The sequence below is a fragment of the Notamacropus eugenii genome, chromosome 2 (assembly GCF_028372415.1).
Source record: "Notamacropus eugenii isolate mMacEug1 chromosome 2, mMacEug1.pri_v2, whole genome shotgun sequence".
In the NCBI taxonomy this organism is placed as follows: Eukaryota; Metazoa; Chordata; class Mammalia; order Diprotodontia; family Macropodidae; genus Notamacropus; species Notamacropus eugenii.
Genome location: NC_092873.1, coordinates 320789897 through 320810969, shown reverse-complemented (window position 1 = coordinate 320810969; position 21073 = coordinate 320789897). Strand labels below are relative to the sequence as shown.

At 42.9% G+C, this 21073-nt stretch overlaps 1 protein-coding gene across 12 annotated transcripts in view; it reads left to right on the top strand.

Annotated features, from left to right (window-relative positions):
• The window catches only part of RBFOX3 (RNA binding fox-1 homolog 3), a 967429-nt gene that overhangs the window by 930517 nt on the left and 15839 nt on the right, over positions 1-21073 (top strand). For 10 of the 12 annotated variants that reach the window (XM_072645213.1, XM_072645212.1, XM_072645205.1 and 7 more), the window contains 3 exons: positions 7028-7165; positions 9293-9346; positions 13320-13380. In XM_072645213.1, coding sequence (XP_072501314.1) covers positions 7028-7165; positions 9293-9346; positions 13320-13380 — 253 coding nt within the window. Of the gene's footprint in view, positions 1-7027; positions 7166-9292; positions 9347-10436; positions 10530-13319; positions 13381-21073 lie in introns of all 12 variants that reach the window. The other 2 variants (XM_072645215.1, XM_072645214.1) reach the window with 1 other exon arrangement.

The following is a 21073-nucleotide window of genomic DNA, read 5'->3' as shown; positions in this document are numbered from 1 at the left end:
ATATCCTTGGTGTGTACATATAGATGGGGATCATAATACGGATATTAGATTCACCACAGGGAATTGGGAGAACGTAGTTGAACAAGTAAAATAGCTGGGAAATAAAGAGGGAACTGTCCACCAAAATGCATGGAAAGAGAAGATATTCAGAAATGTCAGATGGTGGAAGGATGAGAATTGGGAAGGGGCCATCAGATTTGTTAATTAAGAGACCACTGGTGATATGGAGAGAGAAGTTTCAGTTCTGTAATAAGTCAGATGGCAAAGGGTTGAGAAATGAGTGAGAGCATAGAGATTGGAGGCAGAATAGAAGCATGAATTTTGGTTGTTTTTTTTTTCCTTTCTACTCACTGAGTGTTCCTAGTTTTGCCTTCTGGGGATAGGCAGAACAAGAATAATTCCTCTTCTATGTGATGGCCCTTCAAATATTTAATGACAGCAACCATATCTTTCTTAAAGTTTCTCTTCTCCCATCTCAGCATCTTTAGTTCCTTCCACTAAGCCTCATATATCATGATCTTGAGACCCTTCACCCTACTGGTCGCTCTCCTCTTGATTCTCTCCAGCATATCCACCGTCCTTCCTAATATGTGCTGCCCAGAACTGAGTATAATACTCCATATGTAGTCTGACGAGGGCCAGGGCACAGCAAGACTATTATTTCACTCAGTCTTCCTATATTGGGCAGAACAAGTGATGGTATGGATAGTAGGTGTGCAAACTGGAAAATGTCTGGGCCAGGACTGGGGATTGTAGTGGACGAGGGGGAGAGAAGAGGGGAGGGAGAGGGAGGAAGGAAAGGAGAGAGACAGGGAGAGAGAGAAGCATAAGTTAGAGTTAGAGAAAGAAGATATTGTCTGCATTTGAGCACATCTGAGTTTTTTTTTAAGGCAGGAAGTTTGCCTATTGGAAAGAAGGCAAGAGGCTGCCTGAACCACTGTGATAAATGGTAGGAAAATGGTTCATGTCCCCTAAGGGGCAGCAAGTGTACTTGTTACACTCTGGGGTTTCTCAGCATGTTACAGTTTTACAGCCATTGAACCCATTTATCTGCTTCTGTCCACAGCAGAGCTGTTGTGGTTAGACCATGGGATCTCCAAGGGACTCTCCTTATTCACTTATGTGGCCTGAGCTCTCCTCAGAACTTCACCCTTTGGTTATCCTTCCCCACTGCTCTCTCTCTCTCTCCTTCTCATTAGCTGTAGTCCCCACTCCCACCCCTTTAGAACTTTGGTCCTGTCCAGGGTCCTAAAGAAGGTGGAGACTAAAATGACCTCATTTTTTTTCCAGGACTTATATCTGCTAAGGTTCTGCCAGTGAGGTAGAAAAAACAAACCACAGCCTGATCCCCAAAAATATTCCTTGAAATATAATACTCATGATTCCAGCATCCCAAAGGGAATGAACCCTATGCCCCCATACATACACTCTTATATAGAGATTTTTCCCCCTAGAATATCTGTTTTTTCCTAACCACCAGGTCTTTCTTTCACATGAATTATTGTCTAGTCATGTCTTTCAAATCCTGGACTTATATAGTTGATTTTTTGAACCCACATTCAGGATTTGACATTTATCCTTATTGACATTCAGAATTATTAATTTCAGACCATTGTTCTAGCCTCTATGTTCCTTTATAGAAATCTTAGAATGAGTTCCTGAGAGAGGTGTTAAAATCTCCTTCATTTGTAATGTTAGCAGCCTTTCTATAATGATTTAGAGTCAGAACCTGGAGATTTGGGCATAGATTCAATAACTTCCGAAAGGTTAGCCCTAGACTATTTTGACTTCCAGAGAGCCCTAGATATAGGAGCAGGGTCAATGCCTTATGAAGAGTACTTTTTTATATAGATGCAAACATAAACTTTATATGTGTTTGGCCAGCAGTTCAAACTTTCATGATAAAGTGAATTCTGTGTTTGCGCTTCTTAGAATTCATATTAGAGAGAAAATTGTGTTGAATTTCATATTCTATATCCTATCAATTTTCTGACATCTAAGGACTTGAATTTTTAAAAGGTACTAAGGAATATGAAATGTATAATGAGGATATTTTGTTTTCTATTGCAACTATATCATCCAAATTGGAGAAAATGTTGAGTAGGTATTTTATTAAATCTGGGATTACAGAACCCAAAAGGAATATCCACTGTAACAAAAGATACTTGACAAGTAGTCATATCCAGTCTCTTCTTGAAGACCTCCAAGTAGGGGATCTCAAGGAAGGCCATTCCACTTTTGGATAGCTCTAGTTTTTAGGAAGTTTTTCCTGACATCAAGGAAAAATTTGCTTCTCTGGAACTTCCACCCAGAACTTCTAATTCTCTCCTCTAGGGGACAAAACTAATACCTCCTGCATATGGCAGACCTTCAGATACTTGAAGACAACTATCATGTGCCCCTGAGTCTTCTTTGGGCCCAACAGAGCTAAACCCAGTTTTTGCTAGTGATCCCAATATGACATAGATTCGAAGCTCTTCACCATCCTGGCTGCCCTCCTTCCTCTGAACACTATCCATCTTATCGTGTACTTCTTGAACCCTGGTTCCCAAAACTGAACATAATACTGCAGATGCAACCTAATGAGAGCAGAGTATAGTGGAACGATCACCAACCTGTTCTGGAAGTATGTGGATATAATGCAGTCCAAGATGGCATTAGTTGTTTTGGCTTCCACATGATATTGCTAACTAATATTGAGCTTAAAGTCCACTAAAATCTCCCGATGTTCCTCAGAACAATTACAGTCTAGCCATGCCTCCTCATGAAATACTTGCTGAATTTGATTTTCTTTATGCCCAACTGTAAGACTTTACATATAAGCCTTATTGGATTTCTTCTCATATTCAACCCTGATGCTCTAGCTTGTCAAGATTCTTTTGGATATGGAATACATGTCATCCACCATTTTATCTATCCCTCCCAGCTTTGTCATTTGCAAGTTGGATAAACATTCCATGTATGCCCAAATCATAGAGAATTAAATTATTGATAAAAATTTTAAATAGTTCAAGACCACAGATCTCTGGGATAATCCACTGGAGACCACTGGCCACGTGGACATCGAACATTTAATGTTGGCCATTGAACCATTAACACTACTCTTTGAGTCTAGCTATCCAACCATTTTTGAGTTCATTAGATTGTATTTCTAACCCCTACCTCTCTATCTGCTCCACAAGAATATCATGAGATACTTGATTAAAACACAGTGGAGGCAAGGGAAGGTATTTGGATGAATCATTTTCTCTCTGAAATTCATTTTGCACATCTATAAAATGAGGAAGCTGGAATAAATGATGTATAAGATTTCTCATAGGTCCAAATTCCACAAGATCGTATTAGAACACAAAATGAGACAACACAGGACTGATGGTAACTGTCTCTTGAGGAGGTCTGAGTCACATAAAAAGCATCTCAGGATATCTGGCCCACAAAGATTAGGGAGATTAGGGAAATGACCAGCTCCTTATTCAGGATGAGCAGATCAGACAAGAACAGTGTTTGTGGTTCTGTGGTTTGAGTGCAGAAAACGTCACTCAGAGAGAACAGGCACTTCACAAGTGCCACAGGACAGAGGCAGAAGACTAGACTGTGAGGACAAAGGAGAAGAGAGTGGTCATGCCAGGACTCCTAGATGCAAAAATATAGCAGTTCTTTTTGTAGTGGTAAAGAACCAGGAATGCCCATCAACTGGGAAATAGCTGAACAAATTATGGTGTAGGAATGTAATGCAATCCTATTGTGCAAAAGAATGATAAAAAGGGACGGTTTCATAAAAACCTGGGAAAACTTGTTTGAAGTGATGCAGAATGAACAGAGTCAGGGGAAAACTTATACAATAACAACAACATTGTAAAGAAAAACCACTCGGAAAGACTTCAGAAATATTGGCTGCTGTCTGGAGCACAGCACACTGCGGAGCTGTACCAGGTCCCCCAAGGGAACCTCTGCTAGGATGCTTGTGTGGCAGCGTAGTGTGGTAGAAAGTGTTGGACTGATCAAGAGTCATAATACCTGGCTTCGGCTCCTGGTTCTGCCCCTAATTATACTTCTTTTCTCTGGCCTGTTACTTTACCTGCAATAGGAAGAGACTGGAGTACTCTCAGGTACCTGCCTACTCTGAGATTCTTTAAGGACAGGGAGTAGGGGTGGGTCAGCTTCCCTCTTCATCGTCAAGAAACAAATCCTGTTTAGGGACCTGCATTCCAAACTGCAAGAGGACTTTGAGTAGAAGACCTGGAAGGCAACTTCAACTGAATCCATCCTTGCAAAAGGAACCAAAGAGGTGATACATGTTTTAAAGCTTAGGGAAGATGGGAAGCTTAGCCACAGCTCTTAGGATCCAGAGGAAGTCAAGGCAGAAGAGAAAGACTGATGAAGAGACTAAGTTAACTCCAGGCAGCAAATACTGATCTTGCCCACCAAGTACTCCTGAGTCCTCATGGAAATAACTACTATAGCCAACCATCAACCACTCCATCTAAGTTTCCATTATCCAGTTTTTGGATTATCTAGGTTCTTTGCTTCTCCTCCTCTCTTCCCACTTTGATTCTGTAGTGACCAAGGAAAGCTAGAGGAAAGAATATCAGGGAAAAAAGAATGGAGAATCCATTCTGGCCAAGGTGCTTCTTGCCAAATGTTCTGAAGTTGCAGGGAGAGTCACAGGATAGGAAGGAGGGTAACAAATATCCAAAAAAAAAAAAAGAAAGAAAGAAAGAAAAAGAAAAAAAAGACCTTACATTATAAGGGAGACAACATAGGGGGAGTGGTGACCAAGGTAGGGTGTTTTGGTCTGAGAAGTCACAGGGAGGGTGAGTGGAACAGTACGGTGCTCAGCTGACATGCCCTTTGCAATAATAATGTTGACATGGTTGAATCTTCCAGAGCTAGAGGTAGAGGCACTCCCAGAACAGGGTAAATTAGATCTTTCCAGCTAGATATATTGAAGTTTCACCACTGAGGACAGAATAGCCCCAAATCTTGGTCTCCAGAGGTCTCTTACTAGGATAATCATCAAAGCCTTTCCAGTCTGGTTAGGACCTTACAGAGCTTAGCCTTCAGAAATCCTGAGGTGCCATGATTAAGAAGGCTTTGGAGTAAGATGTGAGTGGAAATTTATAGTCACATTGTATTAAATAACAGAAGCCAGCCCTCTCTCAAAGAGCCTGTACTAGAGAAGACAATTAAAACATTCTCAAGAGAAGCATATGATTACAAAATGATGAACTTGTATGGTGAGAGAAAGGTGAGTTAGAGATTGTTGGAGACAAAGGCTGAGTTTGGGATGACTGCATAAAATGAGGCAACCTTGAGTTATGATGTAAAGGGAAGGCAGAGAGGGTGTTTCTTACATGCAAGATAGAAACAGAATGAAGGTGGGACAAAAGCTTAGGTGTATGTATGCAAAGGGAAAAGGGGGATGTGTTATGCCTCTTCATTCTCCTTTACTTAACTAGGCTTCTTGGAGAGTTGTTCACTCCAGAGGGATCACTTCATTTCTTACATGATTCAGAGAGGGAATATAAAGGAGAGGGGGGAAAGCTTTAACGAGTAGGAGAAAAGAGGAGTTGGGTGGAAAGATCTGATCTTCAATTCCTCCCCACCTCCAAAAGGCAGGAGAATTCCACAGATTCAGGTGGAGGTCTAACCCAGAGGCCCTGAAAGTTTGGAGAACAATCAATCACGTATTTATTAAGTACCACACACTGTGCTATGTGCTAGGGATACAGGCACAGAAGGGGGAAAGTCTCTCCCTTCAAGGAACTTACAGTCTCGCTGGAGAGAAAACATGTATTTAGATAGGTAAATACAATTTGGAGGGAAGGCACTAGCCTCAAGGGGGATCAGGAAAGGAATGGTGTAGAAGGTGGCATTGAAGAAAACTAGGGATAAGACAGAGGTGAGAAGTCCCTGGGAAACAGCCAAGACAAAAGCATGGCAAGGGAAAGGGAATGCCATGTATGTAGAACAAGAAAGCTTATCTGGACCATAGTATTCATGAAGAGGAGTCATGTGTGATAAAGCTGGAAAGATAGGTTGAAGCCAGTTGTTAAAGGCTTGTTAAAGTAACATGAGTTTTTATTTGATCTTCAAAGTAATAGTCACTGGGATTTATTGAGTAGTGGAGAGACATGGTCAGTCCTGCACTTTAGTAAAATCACTTTGGCAGCTATTTGAAGGACATTTTGAAGTGGAGAGGTACTTGAGGCAGAAAGAACAATGAAGAGGCTATTGCAAAAGTCCAGGTGAAAGATGATGAGGGTCTGAGCTAAAATAGTTGCTACCTGAGTGGAGAGTTGCAGTGGAGATAGAAATGAAAAGAGGTGGCAACTGATTGAATATATGTAGTGAATGAATGAATGAATGAAAAGTCATTTATGTTCTAGGGACTATGCTGAGAGCTGGAGATACAAAAAGGGAGATAATACCTGCCCTTAAGGAATTTTCTGATAGGGAGAGACACCACCAGTTGGTGCTGTGCCAGGAAGGGTATTTTGGTCTTGGAAGTCACAGAGATGGTGAGTGTAACAATGGGCCAATCAGTTGACAAGTTCCCTCCAGAAGCAACGGTAATGTTGATTTGATTATAGTTCACTGAGCCAGATGTGGGAAGCTGAGGAGAAGGGGAGTACTTATGGGCCAGGGTAAACGAGCACAGGCATGACTTGCCAGCTAGATAGATTGGGGACTCATTCATAAAGACAACTCAGTCCCAGGGCAGCTCCTCCAGGTCCTGGGCTCTGGAGGTGCAGTTGGAGGTTGGAACAGCAGGAAATGCCCAGAGTGAAGGAACGTGGGTAGGTCTGGGCCTGGCTAAATATAGTGAAGAGGTTGGGCCTTCAACTAAAACTGGGAAGTTCAGGAGACAGGTGAGTTTGGAGAGAAAAGATAATTCTGTTTTAGACCTGATAAGTTTGAGATACCTGTAAAACATCACAAGATGCCCTCTCTAAAGCAGCTTTTCACCTTGCCGTAGCAACAGGTGCTGAGGGTATCTCACTGGCCTCCTGTCCTGTCTCCCCAGCAAACAGATGAAGCTGCACAGACAGACAGCCAACAGCTACATTCCTCAGAGAACACAGACAAGCAGCAGCCCAAGAGATTACACGTCTCCAACATCCCCTTCCGGTTCAGGGATCCTGATCTACGGCAAATGTTCGGGGTGAGTGCATTCATCCCAACCCCCTCCCCTCGTTTTCCTCCTACCACCCCTCAGTCCAGCTCCCCATCCCTAACCTCCCTCACCACCCCCCATCTTTTACTTGTACTGAAAACCAGAGAATCCTTTATCAAGAAAGAGGGGGAAAGAGTCCACATGTGGACACATCAGGACATCTCCCATCTCCATTTTCCTCATCCTTTCCCCACCTCCTTCCAGGCCTGCCTCCTGTTGGATATCAGATTATATTAACCTCTGAGGCCTCTGGAAATCCCCACAAGGATCTTCTCACACAGCCTTCCTCTTCTTTCCCTTCCCTCTTCCTTAGGATTGTATAAGAAGTAAAACAAAGAAGTTTCATCCAAAGTGCCAGCCTTTGTTGACTACTAAAATAAATAAATAAATTTTTAAAAATAAAAAGGAAAACATTTTCATTCTTGAAAAAAATGTGCCAGCCTTTGTTCCTTAAAAACATTCATCTCAACTTACCACACTTGCCTCAGTTTCCAACTATACTTGTCTCTCTGTGTTTCAGTTTCCTCATCTATTTTTTTAAAAAAGAATAATAATAAACCTGTTCTGTTACCTCAAAGTGTTTTAAGGAAATCATTATTTATCATTACTGTGGCCACTTTTCCTCTTCTTGGGCCCTCCAGTTCCCAAAAGCCTTTCCCCCAGCTATGATTTCTACACTCTGTTTCTCCAGCTATTTTTTCCCTAGGGCAGGTATAGGTTTCTGCCAAACTGACTTGCCAAAAGAATTTCCCTCTTCGTGCTCTTCCTCCTCCCTCCCCACCTTCTACTTTCCTCCCTCCTTCTCAAGGCAGTTCAAAGGTGGATTCTGCCCTCGTCCTCCTGGTTTCATCACCAGACAAGAGGCCCTGCTCAAGGCACTAGCTTGAGGAGGCGGGTAATGTAACCCAGTTAGAAAGACAGCTAGGAGATTCATTCTCTGGTTTCACTTTACCCTGCTGTGTGACCTTGGCTAAATGTTTTGAGTCTCTGTTCTTACATCCGGAAAATGGTGATAATACTAATACAGTACCTGCTGATTGTGGTGAAGCTAAAATGAGAGGATGTCTTTAAGGTATTTTGAAAATCTGAAAGTGCCGTATAAATGCCAGCCGTGATTACTGTCATTCCTACAAAGTTATTTTTGTTATTATTACTTATTTTAATACTTTTGATTGTTATTTATTACTCTATTATTACTCTAGTGCTATTTATTTTTTTATCATTACTATTTCTCTTATTCTCTACCTTTACTATAGTACTGTCTCTTATTTTTATTATTACTATTTTCCTTACTATGTACCTTAAGGAGGAAATTTCTCTGAGTGACAATTCAGATGCACTGGGGGCCTCAAGATGTCACTGCTGCTAGTGGACTCCATTCATCTTCAATTTATAGAAGGTGGCATGGATGCTTCCTACCTGGGTGACCTTAGGCAAGTCACTTAATCTCCCAAGGCCTCTATTACCCCATCTGTGAAATAATGAACTTGAACCAAATGACTACTAAGGCCCCTTCCAGCTCTAGATTTGTGATTTTTAAAAGGAATGAACTGTGGTAACAAGAAGGCATGGGTGCTTGCCCTGGTTTTGCTAGTGACTAGGTTGACCTAGGTAATCCAACCCATCTCTAAAATGCCATATGAAAAACAGGAGCATATTATATAGTAAAACTAGTAAACGCTTCTAGGAAATGATCTGGTATCAGTCATTTACATTTTAATATAAATGAGTAAGGGCTTTAACACTTTGTAGCTGAAATCTCCATCAGCCCCATATAGCCTAGCCCTAACAGGCAACTGAAGCAAGGAAGAGGTAACTTGCTTCCAGAAGCACATTTAGTAGGTCTGGGCCCTACCATCCCAAGGTAAGAAGAGTCCCTGGTGTGAATTATGCCCATATATTGCCTCCTTAATTATAGAACAAAAGGTATTATCCCTGTTAAAGGAATTATAAGAACTGGTAGCGGATGGGTGAAGAAGTATTTCATTTTAGAGACACACTTCTGCCTTTTTGATTCAAACAAGGACGGAGAGGTTTCAGGGTGAACACTGCAAAGGGATGTCAGGATGAGATGAGCCTTCTCAACTTGTTCCCTCTTCTCTCCTCTCTCTCCAGCAATTCGGAAAAATTTTAGACGTGGAGATCATTTTTAACGAACGGGGCTCCAAGGTGGGTGCTGCCCAGACGCCGCCATCATTACAGCGAACCCAGCTGTAACGGTCCCGCCAGGCTAACGTGTGAAATGTGCGTTTCCTTCCTGGAGAGCTTCGAGCCCGAGGACCCCTGAGCAACACGGGTGCTTGTATTCCCTGCTCTTCCTGACTCACACCTGTCCTGCCTCTTTCCTGCAATCCTGACCTTCTCCTCCTCCTCCTCCTGCAACCCCCTCCCCTCTTCCCACCTTCCCCCAAGCTGTCTGTGTTGCTGCTGCTTTTTCCTTTCTAAAAGCGACAGGACCTCTGCCTACCCCTTGGGAACACTTCCTGCTATTCTGTTTGTGTCCCCTTTTCCCCACTCTACCTCTCTTCCCCCACCCTCAGTGTTGGATCAACCAGCATCTTGTCCCTACCAGCATCCTATCCCCACATGCCTGTCCCTGGCTTTGACTTGGGGAGCTTTTCACTGGAGGTGGGATTACCTGGGCATCATGGGCACCAGGGTTGGGAATGGGTAAGGTTCATCCACAGGGGTTGATGCACAAAGGTACCCATCTAAAACTGGCAAGGGAAAGGGGGACTTGGAGAACTGGGGAAGGCTGAGCCTTCTGGGATCAAGGTTGGGGAGAGGTGCCCAGCCCAAGGGGCTCTGACCAGAAGCCCTGGCTTCAGCTCCCCCCAGCCCTCAGACCCTCTGCCCCTCCCTCCACTCACTCCAGCGTCTTTCCAAGAGGGGGCAAGGCAGGCACCTCTAGCCCCTCACCAGGTTAATATCCCTCTTGTGGGCCACCCTAGGTACCAAGGAGGAACAGCTCAGGAAGGACAAATTCTGCAGCTGCTGCCCAGAGCCTGGTGCCCTTAGCCTTCTCTGTGTGTGATGGTGGCACTAAAACCAGACCTTTTTCTGCAGTTCAGCAGCCTGAGTCTCTCCTATCAACTCTCCTGACTCACCCCCCTCTCTTTCTCTCTCTTTCTCTCTCTTTCTTTCTCCCTCCCTGTCACCCTCTCCCTCTTCCCTCATCCCTGCCTCCCCTTCCTTTTTTTTTCCTTTTTTCTCATCCTGTGTCTTTCTTTCCATGTCTGTCCTTCTCCTCTGCTCACAGGGATTTGGGTTTGTAACTTTTGAAACTAGCACAGATGCTGACCGAGCACGAGAGAAGCTGAATGGGACAATCGTAGAGGGACGGAAAATAGAGGTGCTCAGATAAGTGTGATTAGGGGCAAGGATGCCCTCTCTGCGTAATACCCGTCTCTCTGTGTCCCCCCTCTCATCCCTAAACCTTTGGCTCCTCTGCTCTTCTCACAGCTGCTTCTAGCAGGGCCTGGCAGACAGTAGGACTCCTGTAGGATTTTTGCCACAGGCTCTTTTCCTTGGTTTAAAGGATGGCAGAGAAGGGGGAGCTTGGGGGTGGGGGGACTAAGGAATCCAGTTGATGCTCCACTTTCTTGGTTTAGTCATGGTTTCCAGCCCAATCCCATGCTCCTCCATCCTTTCTTTGGGAACAGATAGGAATGTCTCTTCCTCCTCCATCCTATTCCCTGAAGTAAGGGAGGAGACATTGCCAGACTGGCTTCAGAAATAGGATCCAAGGGGCAGCCCTGAGCTGGTGGAATCCCTGGGAATTTTGGCTTTGACTGGCTTGGGGATGGGGGCAATAGTTTGGAACTAGAGTCTGCTCAGCTGACCCTGACTCCACCTCCCCCCAACTACTCAAGGCCACTTAGTGGTGACTGGGAGGGGCAGAATAGACCAGTATCCAAGAGGAAGGATCGAGCTCAGCTGAAGCTCTCTGCTCCTGCTCCCCATCCCCAGGCAGCCTTTCTACCTTCTGCTGAATCTCTCACCACCCAAAGGCAACTTCCTTCTCTGACCTCCTGCTATCCCTTCCTCCTCCTTTCACATGTCCTCTAGCCTCATGCAATCTCAGTGACTCCCTCCTTCTCCACTCCTTCCCCCCAATTTCCAGCCCTTGCTGAAATGGCATCAGTGTATGGCACTGAGCACATGTATAAGCTGGCACAAGTTGTCAGAATGGGGGTGGTGGGAGAACTGCTATAGACCACCCATCCCCCTCCTTGATTTGGGGCACAGAGAGCCGGGTCCCGGGATGCATGCTCCCTCTGTGTGTGTGTGGTGCTGCTCATTCGGATTGGTTTGATTTCATTTTCTGTACTGGTGCTGAAAATAATGGGAAACTTGTGAGCTGGTAACTAGACACAATAGCAAGGGAAGGAATTACAGGGACTGGGCATGGGCCAACGGGGACCTAGCAGTGTAGGAGCAATGAATGGATTCAGTTTGTCTAAGTTAGCAGAACCAAAGTGTTCTCATCTACTGCTCCTCATCTTCTCAAATCCTACCATGCTCTGGATTACGAAGGAAAGAAAGTTCCAATTAGGAAAAGCCTAATGTTGAGAGGTATGGGCTATGCCACTGGATCCCTGGGCTCCTTGGCAGGCCAATATCCAAGGAGTATTTAGCCTCCTAAGCTTGAGTCAGGGCAGCTGGAAAGGGGGAAAAAAAGAAAAGGAAAGAATGAAAGGAAGGGAAAAAAAGATTCAGTGCTCAGAAAATTAGAGTCAGGCAAGACAGATGTCAAAAGGAAATGCTGTGTAAGTGAGGAGTAAAATCACGCCCATGAAGTATATGCACGTGTAGGTAGAGATGGGGGGTCAGACTTTAATCTTTTAGCCTCTCCATATTATTCTCCACTTAAGTCCCATATAATCCATCCAGTAATCCTACCTTTCTTGTGATAGATTATTCTACTTTCACTAAACTTTTCCTAAAAGATGAACTTCCTTCCTTTTTCCTAAACCCTACCTAGATCCCCTTGGTCCTGTAGCTCAGGCCTCTAGAAAATGTCCTAGGACTAGGAGGCTAGATCATTTAACAGAACATCCAGGCACTGGGGACCCCACTACCCCTTTTCCTCACAGACAAAGTAAAAAATAGTATATATCCTCCACTTGTTCCCCATATACACATTTTTCCCTTCACAACCATTCTGGGAATGGCCTCCCTCTGGTTCTATGGAGTCCCAAAAGACACCCTGATCTACAGTTCTGGTTACTCCCCACGAGGTTGGGGTGGGTGCATTTTGGCATACATTCCTCTATAGAACTATTTAATGTAGACAGCAGATGTAGATTCTGGTTGCTGATCACAGGCAGTGAAGTCTTTAACACTGTGATGAGTAAGCAGCAATACCTAGGAAATATAAGAAAGACTAGCGAGGGCTTCCACTTTTGAGCCTGTGGAGAGTCCTAGCCAAGGCAGATGAATGAATGAGAGCAGAGAGCACCATGAGAGAGTCCTGCCTAAAAATGAATTTGCATAATCTGCTGTTGGAAGGGAGGTGTGGGGAGGGGGGAAAGGAAGGAGACCCAGCTGACCCCTTAGTAGGACATTGGGACTGGAGATGAGGAAAGGAGCATAAGAAGTTGGGGCTTGCCTGAAGGTCTGGACACTAGCCACTATAGGGCTCTGCATACCAACTTGATGGCAAAGACCTATGGTGCTAGGCTCTTAGTTTGTTGAACTGAATTGATTTTAATTGAATTGAGTTGGCTCTACATAGTATCTATGAGCTAGAAGATAGAGGTGAGAGGCTATGGTGCAGGATGGAATGACTTCCAGGGTGGCTATGTCTAGGGTTTAGGTCCGAACAAGGATCAGTTGAGGAACTAACTAACACTCAGGGGAGGAAGAGGGTTCCATGAGGAGATGACAGTCTGGGAACCAAGGGCTGGACAGTTTTGGCAGGAGGGTCTGGATAAATGGGATTGGGCATGGGATGTTGGCAAAGGCCACTGACTAAAGCTTCCCATGCCTCCTTCTATCCTCCATCCTGAGACTGCCTACAGCCACTCAGTCAGCAAACTGGACTTCAGGACTTCTTAGTAAAGGTAGTGACAGCTCACAGGGTCCAAGCAGGGACAGAGGGAGGGTGCTAATGCTCAGCCTACCCTCTCTCTCTGGGCAGGTAAATAACGCCACAGCCCGGGTTATGACCAACAAGAAGACCACGAATCCCTACACAAATGGTAAGGCGGCAGAGAGCGTGGAGGTCCAGGTGGGGGTGGGGCGGCCATTCTGCTCTGGGTCAGACTTCGGGGGCTACCTGAAAAGGATCTGATTTTCATATTCATAAAACGGTAGTCTAGCCTACATTGTCTTCCCAGCTCTCTCTTTTCAGGCCAGAAGAGGGTCAAGAGAGGGTTCATAAGGTCTGAGGAGAGCCTGGAATCTTCTTGCCCAATGCAGTTTGTCTGTCCTTATGCAAGGCCACTGGGATTTTCCCAAATGTGTAGACAGTAGAGAAAACCAAAATGAAAGGGTATCACGTGTATAAATGTATATGAGGGGAAGTTAATCTAAGGTGAATTCCCATTTTCCATAGACTCATAAATGCATTACTACATAAGCAGTGTGACAGAGTAAAAACAGCATTGGAATTAGAGTCAAGGGATCTAGGCTCAAATTCTTATGCTGTTATCTTCCAGCTGTGTGACTTAGAGGCAGCAAGTAGATACAGTACTGGGTCTGGAGGTGGGTAGACCTGAGTTCAAATCTGATTTCAAACACTTGCTAGCTGAATGTCCCTGGGCAAGTCACTTAGCCTCTCTAGGACTTCACAAAATGAGGGAATTAGACTAAATAACATCTGAAGTCCCTTCAGTTCTAAATCTATGATTCTTTAATAGGAGTATATTACAGACTACCTTGCCAGAAAGAGGAAATAAATGATGAGTTCTGTAAGATAATTAAATTGTCATTAAAGGAACAACATAGGACTGATAGGGGGATTTCCACTATTTGGAGAGATCCCTTGTTCCCATCCCTTCTCCATATCCCCTGGTATTTTGGAGGTAGGATCCCCTCTCTCTGTTACCTTTAACCTCATTATTATAATTAAACATATGCTGTTATACATAACAAATATAAATCTATATAATTATGTATATATTATATATAATACATCTTGTATATATTACATAAATATATGTATATTCTTATATTGTTCTGCAGTATTGCTTTGGTAATATTTTTGTCAATGTTTCTTAAAAGAAGTTACATTTATGTAGTCACAGGAGCATAGCAAAAAAAAGGGCTTGAGAGCAGCTAGTTCAATCCCTCATTTTATAAATGAAGAAATTGAGATCCAGAGACGTGGATTATTTGCCCAGCATCACATGGATATTAAGCAGAAGAATGGGGATTCGAATCCAGGTCTTCTGACTCTACACCAACCCTCTTTCCACTGTATCATTTTGGAGGAGAAACCATAATCACAGTCTTGAAAGGAATTCTGAAGATTCTGTTATCCATTTTACAAATGAGGAAGCTGAGATCCAGATAAATTAAATAATCCAGATAAATTAAATTCATGGCAGGGCTGGAACCCATACTTGGGTTTCCCTGATAGCTGGTCTCGTACACTTTCTACTGAAGGGTGGTTTAGTATACAAATATATTACTAAAGGTCAGGGTCTTTGACAGTTGAAAAGGTAGTGATTGTGTGTGTGTGTGTGTGTGTGTGTGTGTGTGTGTGTGAAAATACTGACAAGACCAACTTTCTGAATAACATCCACCCCCAAAGTGACTTATTCTTGTGAGCCTGGTGAAACAAGCAGTATTTGGGGCATCCTTTCCAGTTCTCTCTCATGTGTTAAAATTAATTATCTGAAATTAAAGGAAACTGAGGACAAAGCTATGGAGCTATATATGATTTAATTTGCAAAGGTAGCATTTGCATGTCAAATCAGGTCACCTGACTCCTCAGATGTCAGAGACCCCCAAGTGATTTACTCAATTGATTTTTATAACATAAAAAAGACATTTTTTTTAAATTATAGAAACTTGTTTTGAACATAATTCTCTTGGACAAGGCAAGTCACCTGATTACTTAGACTTTCTCAGTTCTATGCCAGAAGTCCTTGCCTTGCTTCTGCTGTATTTTTCACATGCCCAGTAAGAAATGTATCCTTCAAAAGAGCATCAAGATAACAGAGATTTCATGTTAGAAGGGACATTCAGAGGCCACCTGGTTTAACCCATACCTGAAAGCAAATCCTTTCCACAACATACTCAACAAGGGGATGGCCAGCTTCTGCTTGAAGACCTTCGTTGAAGGAGAACTTACCATCTCAAGGTTGTGAGGTGGTGCTGTGGGGCAGCTAGATGGTATAGTGCACAGAGTGCTGTGCCTAGACTGAGGAAGACTCATCTTCCTAAGTTCAAATCTGGCCTCAGACTCTAGCTATGTGGCCTTGGGCAAGTCACTTAGCTCCTTTTGCCTCAGATTCCTCACCTGTAAAATGAACTGGAAAAGGAAATGGCAAACCACTCCAGTATCTTTGCCAAGAAAATCCCAAACAGGAGTCATGAAGAGCTGAAAATGACTGAAAATCAATAACTCCATCTCAGAAGGCATCCTGTTCTGCTTTTGGATGGCTCTATTTGTTAGACAGTTTTTCCTGACGTCAAACCAAAATTGGCCTCTTGTCAGCTTATGCCCCTTGCTTCTAGTTCTTCCCCCTGAGGTCAAACAATCAATCTACTCCCTCTTCCACAGCCCTTCAGACACTGAAGACAGCTATCATCACTCTATACATACATACCAACACCCCAAGTCTTCCCTTCAAGATAGACATTCCTAGGGACTTCCATTTATCCTTATGTGGTATAGACTACAACATCCTGAGTCATAATCCTCTATTTATCCAGATGTTCTCTACTGTAGCACTTCCTAAACTGCAGGTCTTGACCCCATATAGGATCATGAAAAATTTGGCAACAGTAAAAGTTTTCTGAATGCACAAAAACCAAAAATTAATTAAAAATCAAACGTAATAAATCCAGGGTGTTTCCAGCAACATTTGCCCATATTTCATCACACAACTTAACCGCAGCCTTGGTTCTGAACACAAAGCATGCGCACTTTGCACTGTGCATGCCCTCAGGCCACACAGTGCCAACAGTGACTGCCAGGAAAAGGAGGAAAAGGAGTCCAGAGTGGGAAAAATTGAAGAAGCCCTGCTTTACTTAATGGTCTTTGTTAAACTGTAGCCCCCAAAACTGAGCACAAGCACTGTGTAAGTGGCCAACTTGAGGCAGAAAACAATGGGACTGTCCCTTTTTTATTTGTGGAAGGTGTACTTCAGTTAATATGAACTAAGCCCACGTTAGAGTTTTTGTCTCCTATCAAGCTTGGCACCCTCTAAAACACCAATGACGATAGATGTCCCGTTAGGCTCTTCACCTACCAAATAGCTAATAATCTTGGCTATTTACAGACAAGTCAACAGGATGTAAGGTTTTGTTTGGCTTTGTTTTGTGGTGCTGACAGCTTGCGATACACACATTCTCACCAAATCCCCCTGCAATCAACAAAACAATGCAAGGATACAATTGCTAAGGCACATTCAGGGGTGTGTCATGTGACTGTTGAATCAATTTCTCTGTGACTGTAGGAGAGAGCAGTTGCGTCTCCAACCATTTCAAATTTTGCTGGTCTGATGATGATAAGATTGGGTTAGGTGAAGGTGTTAGGAATTATAGGGGAAATGTGGGTTGGGTTAGGATTGGACACTTGCCGTTTAAGAATATCACACCATGTTCCTTATAGTTTCCCAAAGTAAGGAACTTAAACACCACACAAAGAGCAATGAACAAGCATCTGGTGGGTGTGAGTAGGCTACAAAACCTTACAAACAAAGAATTATGCAAGAAAAGCAGCATAGAAGGCAGCATCAGAAAAGTATCTGACTAGAGGAGGAAAAAGATAGTGAGAGCAACGACTAATTGATGGATTGTGTGATCATAGATTTTGAACTGGAAGGGTCCACAGATGTCATCCAATCCAACCTACTCATTTTACAGATAAGAAAACTGAGGCCTAGAGATGTTAAATGGATTGTCTAGAATCATACAAATAGTATGTCTAATGCAGGATTTGAACTCATTCTGAACTCTTCCTCATTCTGGGTTCATTTATACTACCTCTTGAACACTCATGTTGGACAACCAGTGCTCTACATTAGTATCCACACAATGTCAAGAGCTCTAGGTGTACTCCTCCTGTGGAGGATTTATGGAAGGATGAGGAAAGAGTTTTATAGGATGGGCAGATATAGATGGATTATAACCAGTACTATGGGAGGTAGTACCCGCATTAATGAAATCACAAATCCACCACAGGAAAAAATAAAAATAAAATTTAAAAAAATTATTAGGTAGCTCACTAACTACATGAGGGCTCTCCAGGCTTCACCTAGTTTCTAGATGAAATTGAATAGGGTTTTAAAACTCTGGGAAAAAAAGCAGAAGGCAGCCTATCCATGAAAGATTAAATCAGGGCTTTTAATGATTGAGACCAATCAGGTCAGGAAAAATCACCATATGCCCTTGTAACAGTAGCAGCTTCACCTAAATTTATTCACTGGCATATCCTAGAATATGATTTCTTTTAATGCCATTCCAATATAGAAGGCGCTATGTTCTCTGGAGACTCTGCCAATAAGATGCAGCGCATGTCGCTTTGCTCATCATTGACTCCATGGTGACTTTTGCCTCCATCTACAAGAGCAAAACTCATCTCCAGAAATCTTCAACAGGAAAAAAAATTAGTTTTGTCTATGAAAGTAAATGAGTGAGTTTTTAAAATGCAAGCAATCTTATTTTTGAGTAAGAATTGGGAAAAATGCCTATATGAGCTGATTTAGGACCTATGTATGGCCTAGGAATAAGGAAATAAGTTCTAGCCATGGTTACTGCCACTAAACTGCTATGGATCTTTGGGTAGGTCCCTCCCTCTTCCTGGACCTCACTGTAAGGGGTCAATTAAAAAAATTTAGTTGGACTGAATTATCCAAAGGTTCTTTCTAATACAATGTTCAGCATCTGGTTTACAAATACTCTCCTGAGAGATATTTTGTACAGTCTAAGTAACAATGGGTAGAGAAGAAACAAACAGAAGCAGAAGTGCTGACAGGAAGGGCCAAGTTCCTCCTTCACCTCTTCAGGGCTGGCCCCAATAGAGAATGTGTGGGAAGGAGAGAGAAGGTGGAAAAAGGGGCAAGATTTGACCTCCATGCTACTAGCCCTGTTACATGGGTGACAACAGTGATGGTCATGATGAAAACTCATATTTATCTAGTAACTTGAGGTTTGTAAAGTGCTTTTTATACATCATTACATTCGATTCTCACAAACAATCCTGTGAGGTAGGCACTATTATTATCTCTATTTGACAGATGAGGACATTGAGGCATAGAGAGCTCATGTGACTTGCCCACAGTCACACAGCTATTTTTTAAAATTAATTTATTTGTTTTCAGTTTTCAACAATCACTTCCATAAGTCTTAAATTTTGTCCCCCTCCCACCTCCCTCCCTCCCTGAGACAGCATGCAATCTTATATAGATTCTACACATACATTCATATGAAGCTCATTTTCACATTAGTCATATTGCATAGAAGAATTAAAATGAATGGGAGAAACCATAAGAAAAAACAAAACAAAACGTAACACAAGAGAAAATAGTCTGCTTCATTCTGAGTTCCGATTGCATAGTTCTTTCTCTGGATGTGGATAGTCACACAGCTATTAAGCCACTTTGAAGGGATTCAGTCAGGTCTTCCTGTTACTCTAGCTACCTTACCACACACTACTTCCCATTGATTTTTCAGTTGTTTCAGTCATGTCTGACTCTTTGTGACCCCATTTTGGGGTTTCTTGGCAAAGATACCAAAGTGGTATATCCTTCTCCAGTTCATTTTACAGAAGAGGAAACTGAAGCAAATAGGGTTAAGTGACTTGTCTATGGTCACATAGCTGGTGTATGGCAGATTTGAACTCAGGTCTTCCTGACTCCAGTCTATCCTCTGCACCACCTAGCTGCCTTTTCCCATTGATTAGTACCTCCATTAAAAGTTTTTTCTTGACATGTGGAGTTTTCACAGAAGATAGAATACTTCTTTCTAACCAGAATACTCTGACTTCCTACAGTTTTCCCATAAAAGTGATAAGTATTCCTGAAATAAGTTTCAGACCTTACAGTGTGAGCAAATGAGATGATGGAGGGAATGGACATTAGAGAATATGGCTGATAGTGTAACAAAATGATGGCCCCATCATAATGATCAAGTTCAAGATGTTCTTTCCTGAAGGATCTTATGATTAGTTTGCCTTCTAGGACCTGGGTTTGGAAGTCTTGAGAGTGAGCCAGGTGTTATTCCCAGTCTGGTCATTAATTCATAAGATAGCTAGCCTGGTTAAGTTCATGCAATTCTCAACTTTAAATCAAGAAGACCTCAATCAGCTCTTCTCATTATTATCAGAGGCTCTAGGCAGCTTTCCTCCTCTAAACCTCAGTCCTACCAGCCAGACAAGGGACCAAGGACCCTTACATTCAGGAACTGAAAAGACAAAGGATCCCTGGAGTTGTGCAGGGTCGTCCTAAAGAGAGGGGACCTAGATGAGAGGAAATCCAACATTGTACCATGAGGAGGAAATGAGCACTCGCGCGCGCGCTCACACACACACACACACACACACACACACACACACACACACACACACACACACACACACACACACACACACACACACACACACACACACGGCTGTGTAACCCCGGGGAACTACTCCATTCTTCCCTCCCTGAAGCCATCAAACTGGATCACATGTTATTTCAGTTTTTTTTCCACTCCAAAGGAGTTTTAATTTAATAGAATCACAAAATGGAATCTCAGAATTGAATGGAACCTCAGAGGTCATCCAGCCTAGCCAAAGCCTTAAGAGCCCTCTCTAAACATTACATACACAAAGGGTTAGCTAACCTCATTTTGAAATGGGGAACTTACTACCTCTAGAGTCTTCTGATTTCGCTTTTGAACAACTCTAATTATGAGCAAGTTTTTCCTTCTATCTAGCCAAGATTTGCCTCTCTGTAACTACTGCATCTTAGTTCTGTCCTCTGGGATCAAGCAAAGTAAATCTAATTTTTCTTTCATATGACAGCCCTTCAAATACTAGAAAATAATTGTCATGTCCCCGCCCAAGACTTTGCTTCTGCAGGCTAAACATTCCTAATTCTGTCAATCTATCCTCATATGTCATGATTTCAAGTCCCCTCACCATTTTGGTCATCTGGGTACACTCCTACTTGTCATTGTTCTTTGGTTCTTCCACCCAGAGCAAAAGAGAATACTCCACATGTGGTCTGTCAAGGGCAAATTTCAGTGAATATGATTCCCTTTCCTTCCTTCCTTTCTCTCTTTCTGTCTCTCTCTTTTCCTTCCTTCCTTCCTTCCTTCCTTCCTTCCTTCCTTCCTTCCTTCCTTCCTTCCTTCCTTTCTTTCTTCCTTTCTTTCCTCCCTCTCTCTCTCCTTTCTTTCTTTCTGTCTTCCTTCCTTCCTTCCTTCTTTCCTTCCTTCCTTTCTTTGCTTCCTTCCTTCCCTCGAGGTAATCAGGGTTAAGTGACTTGCCCAGGGCACACAGCTAGTAAGTGTCTAAGGCTTACTCCCTCTTTCTAAGCACTATCTACTCCTTTTTACATGAGTTGATCTCTATCTCCCCATGATATATTTTGTAGTTGGTATTTTGAATCTGAGTACAAAACTTTACATTTTTTCCATTCATCTTCATCTTATTGGATTGTAAATAGAAGTTGCTTGCATTTATGCAGTGCTATACAGTATCTGAGGACAGCCCTGGGAGCTAGTTAATACAAC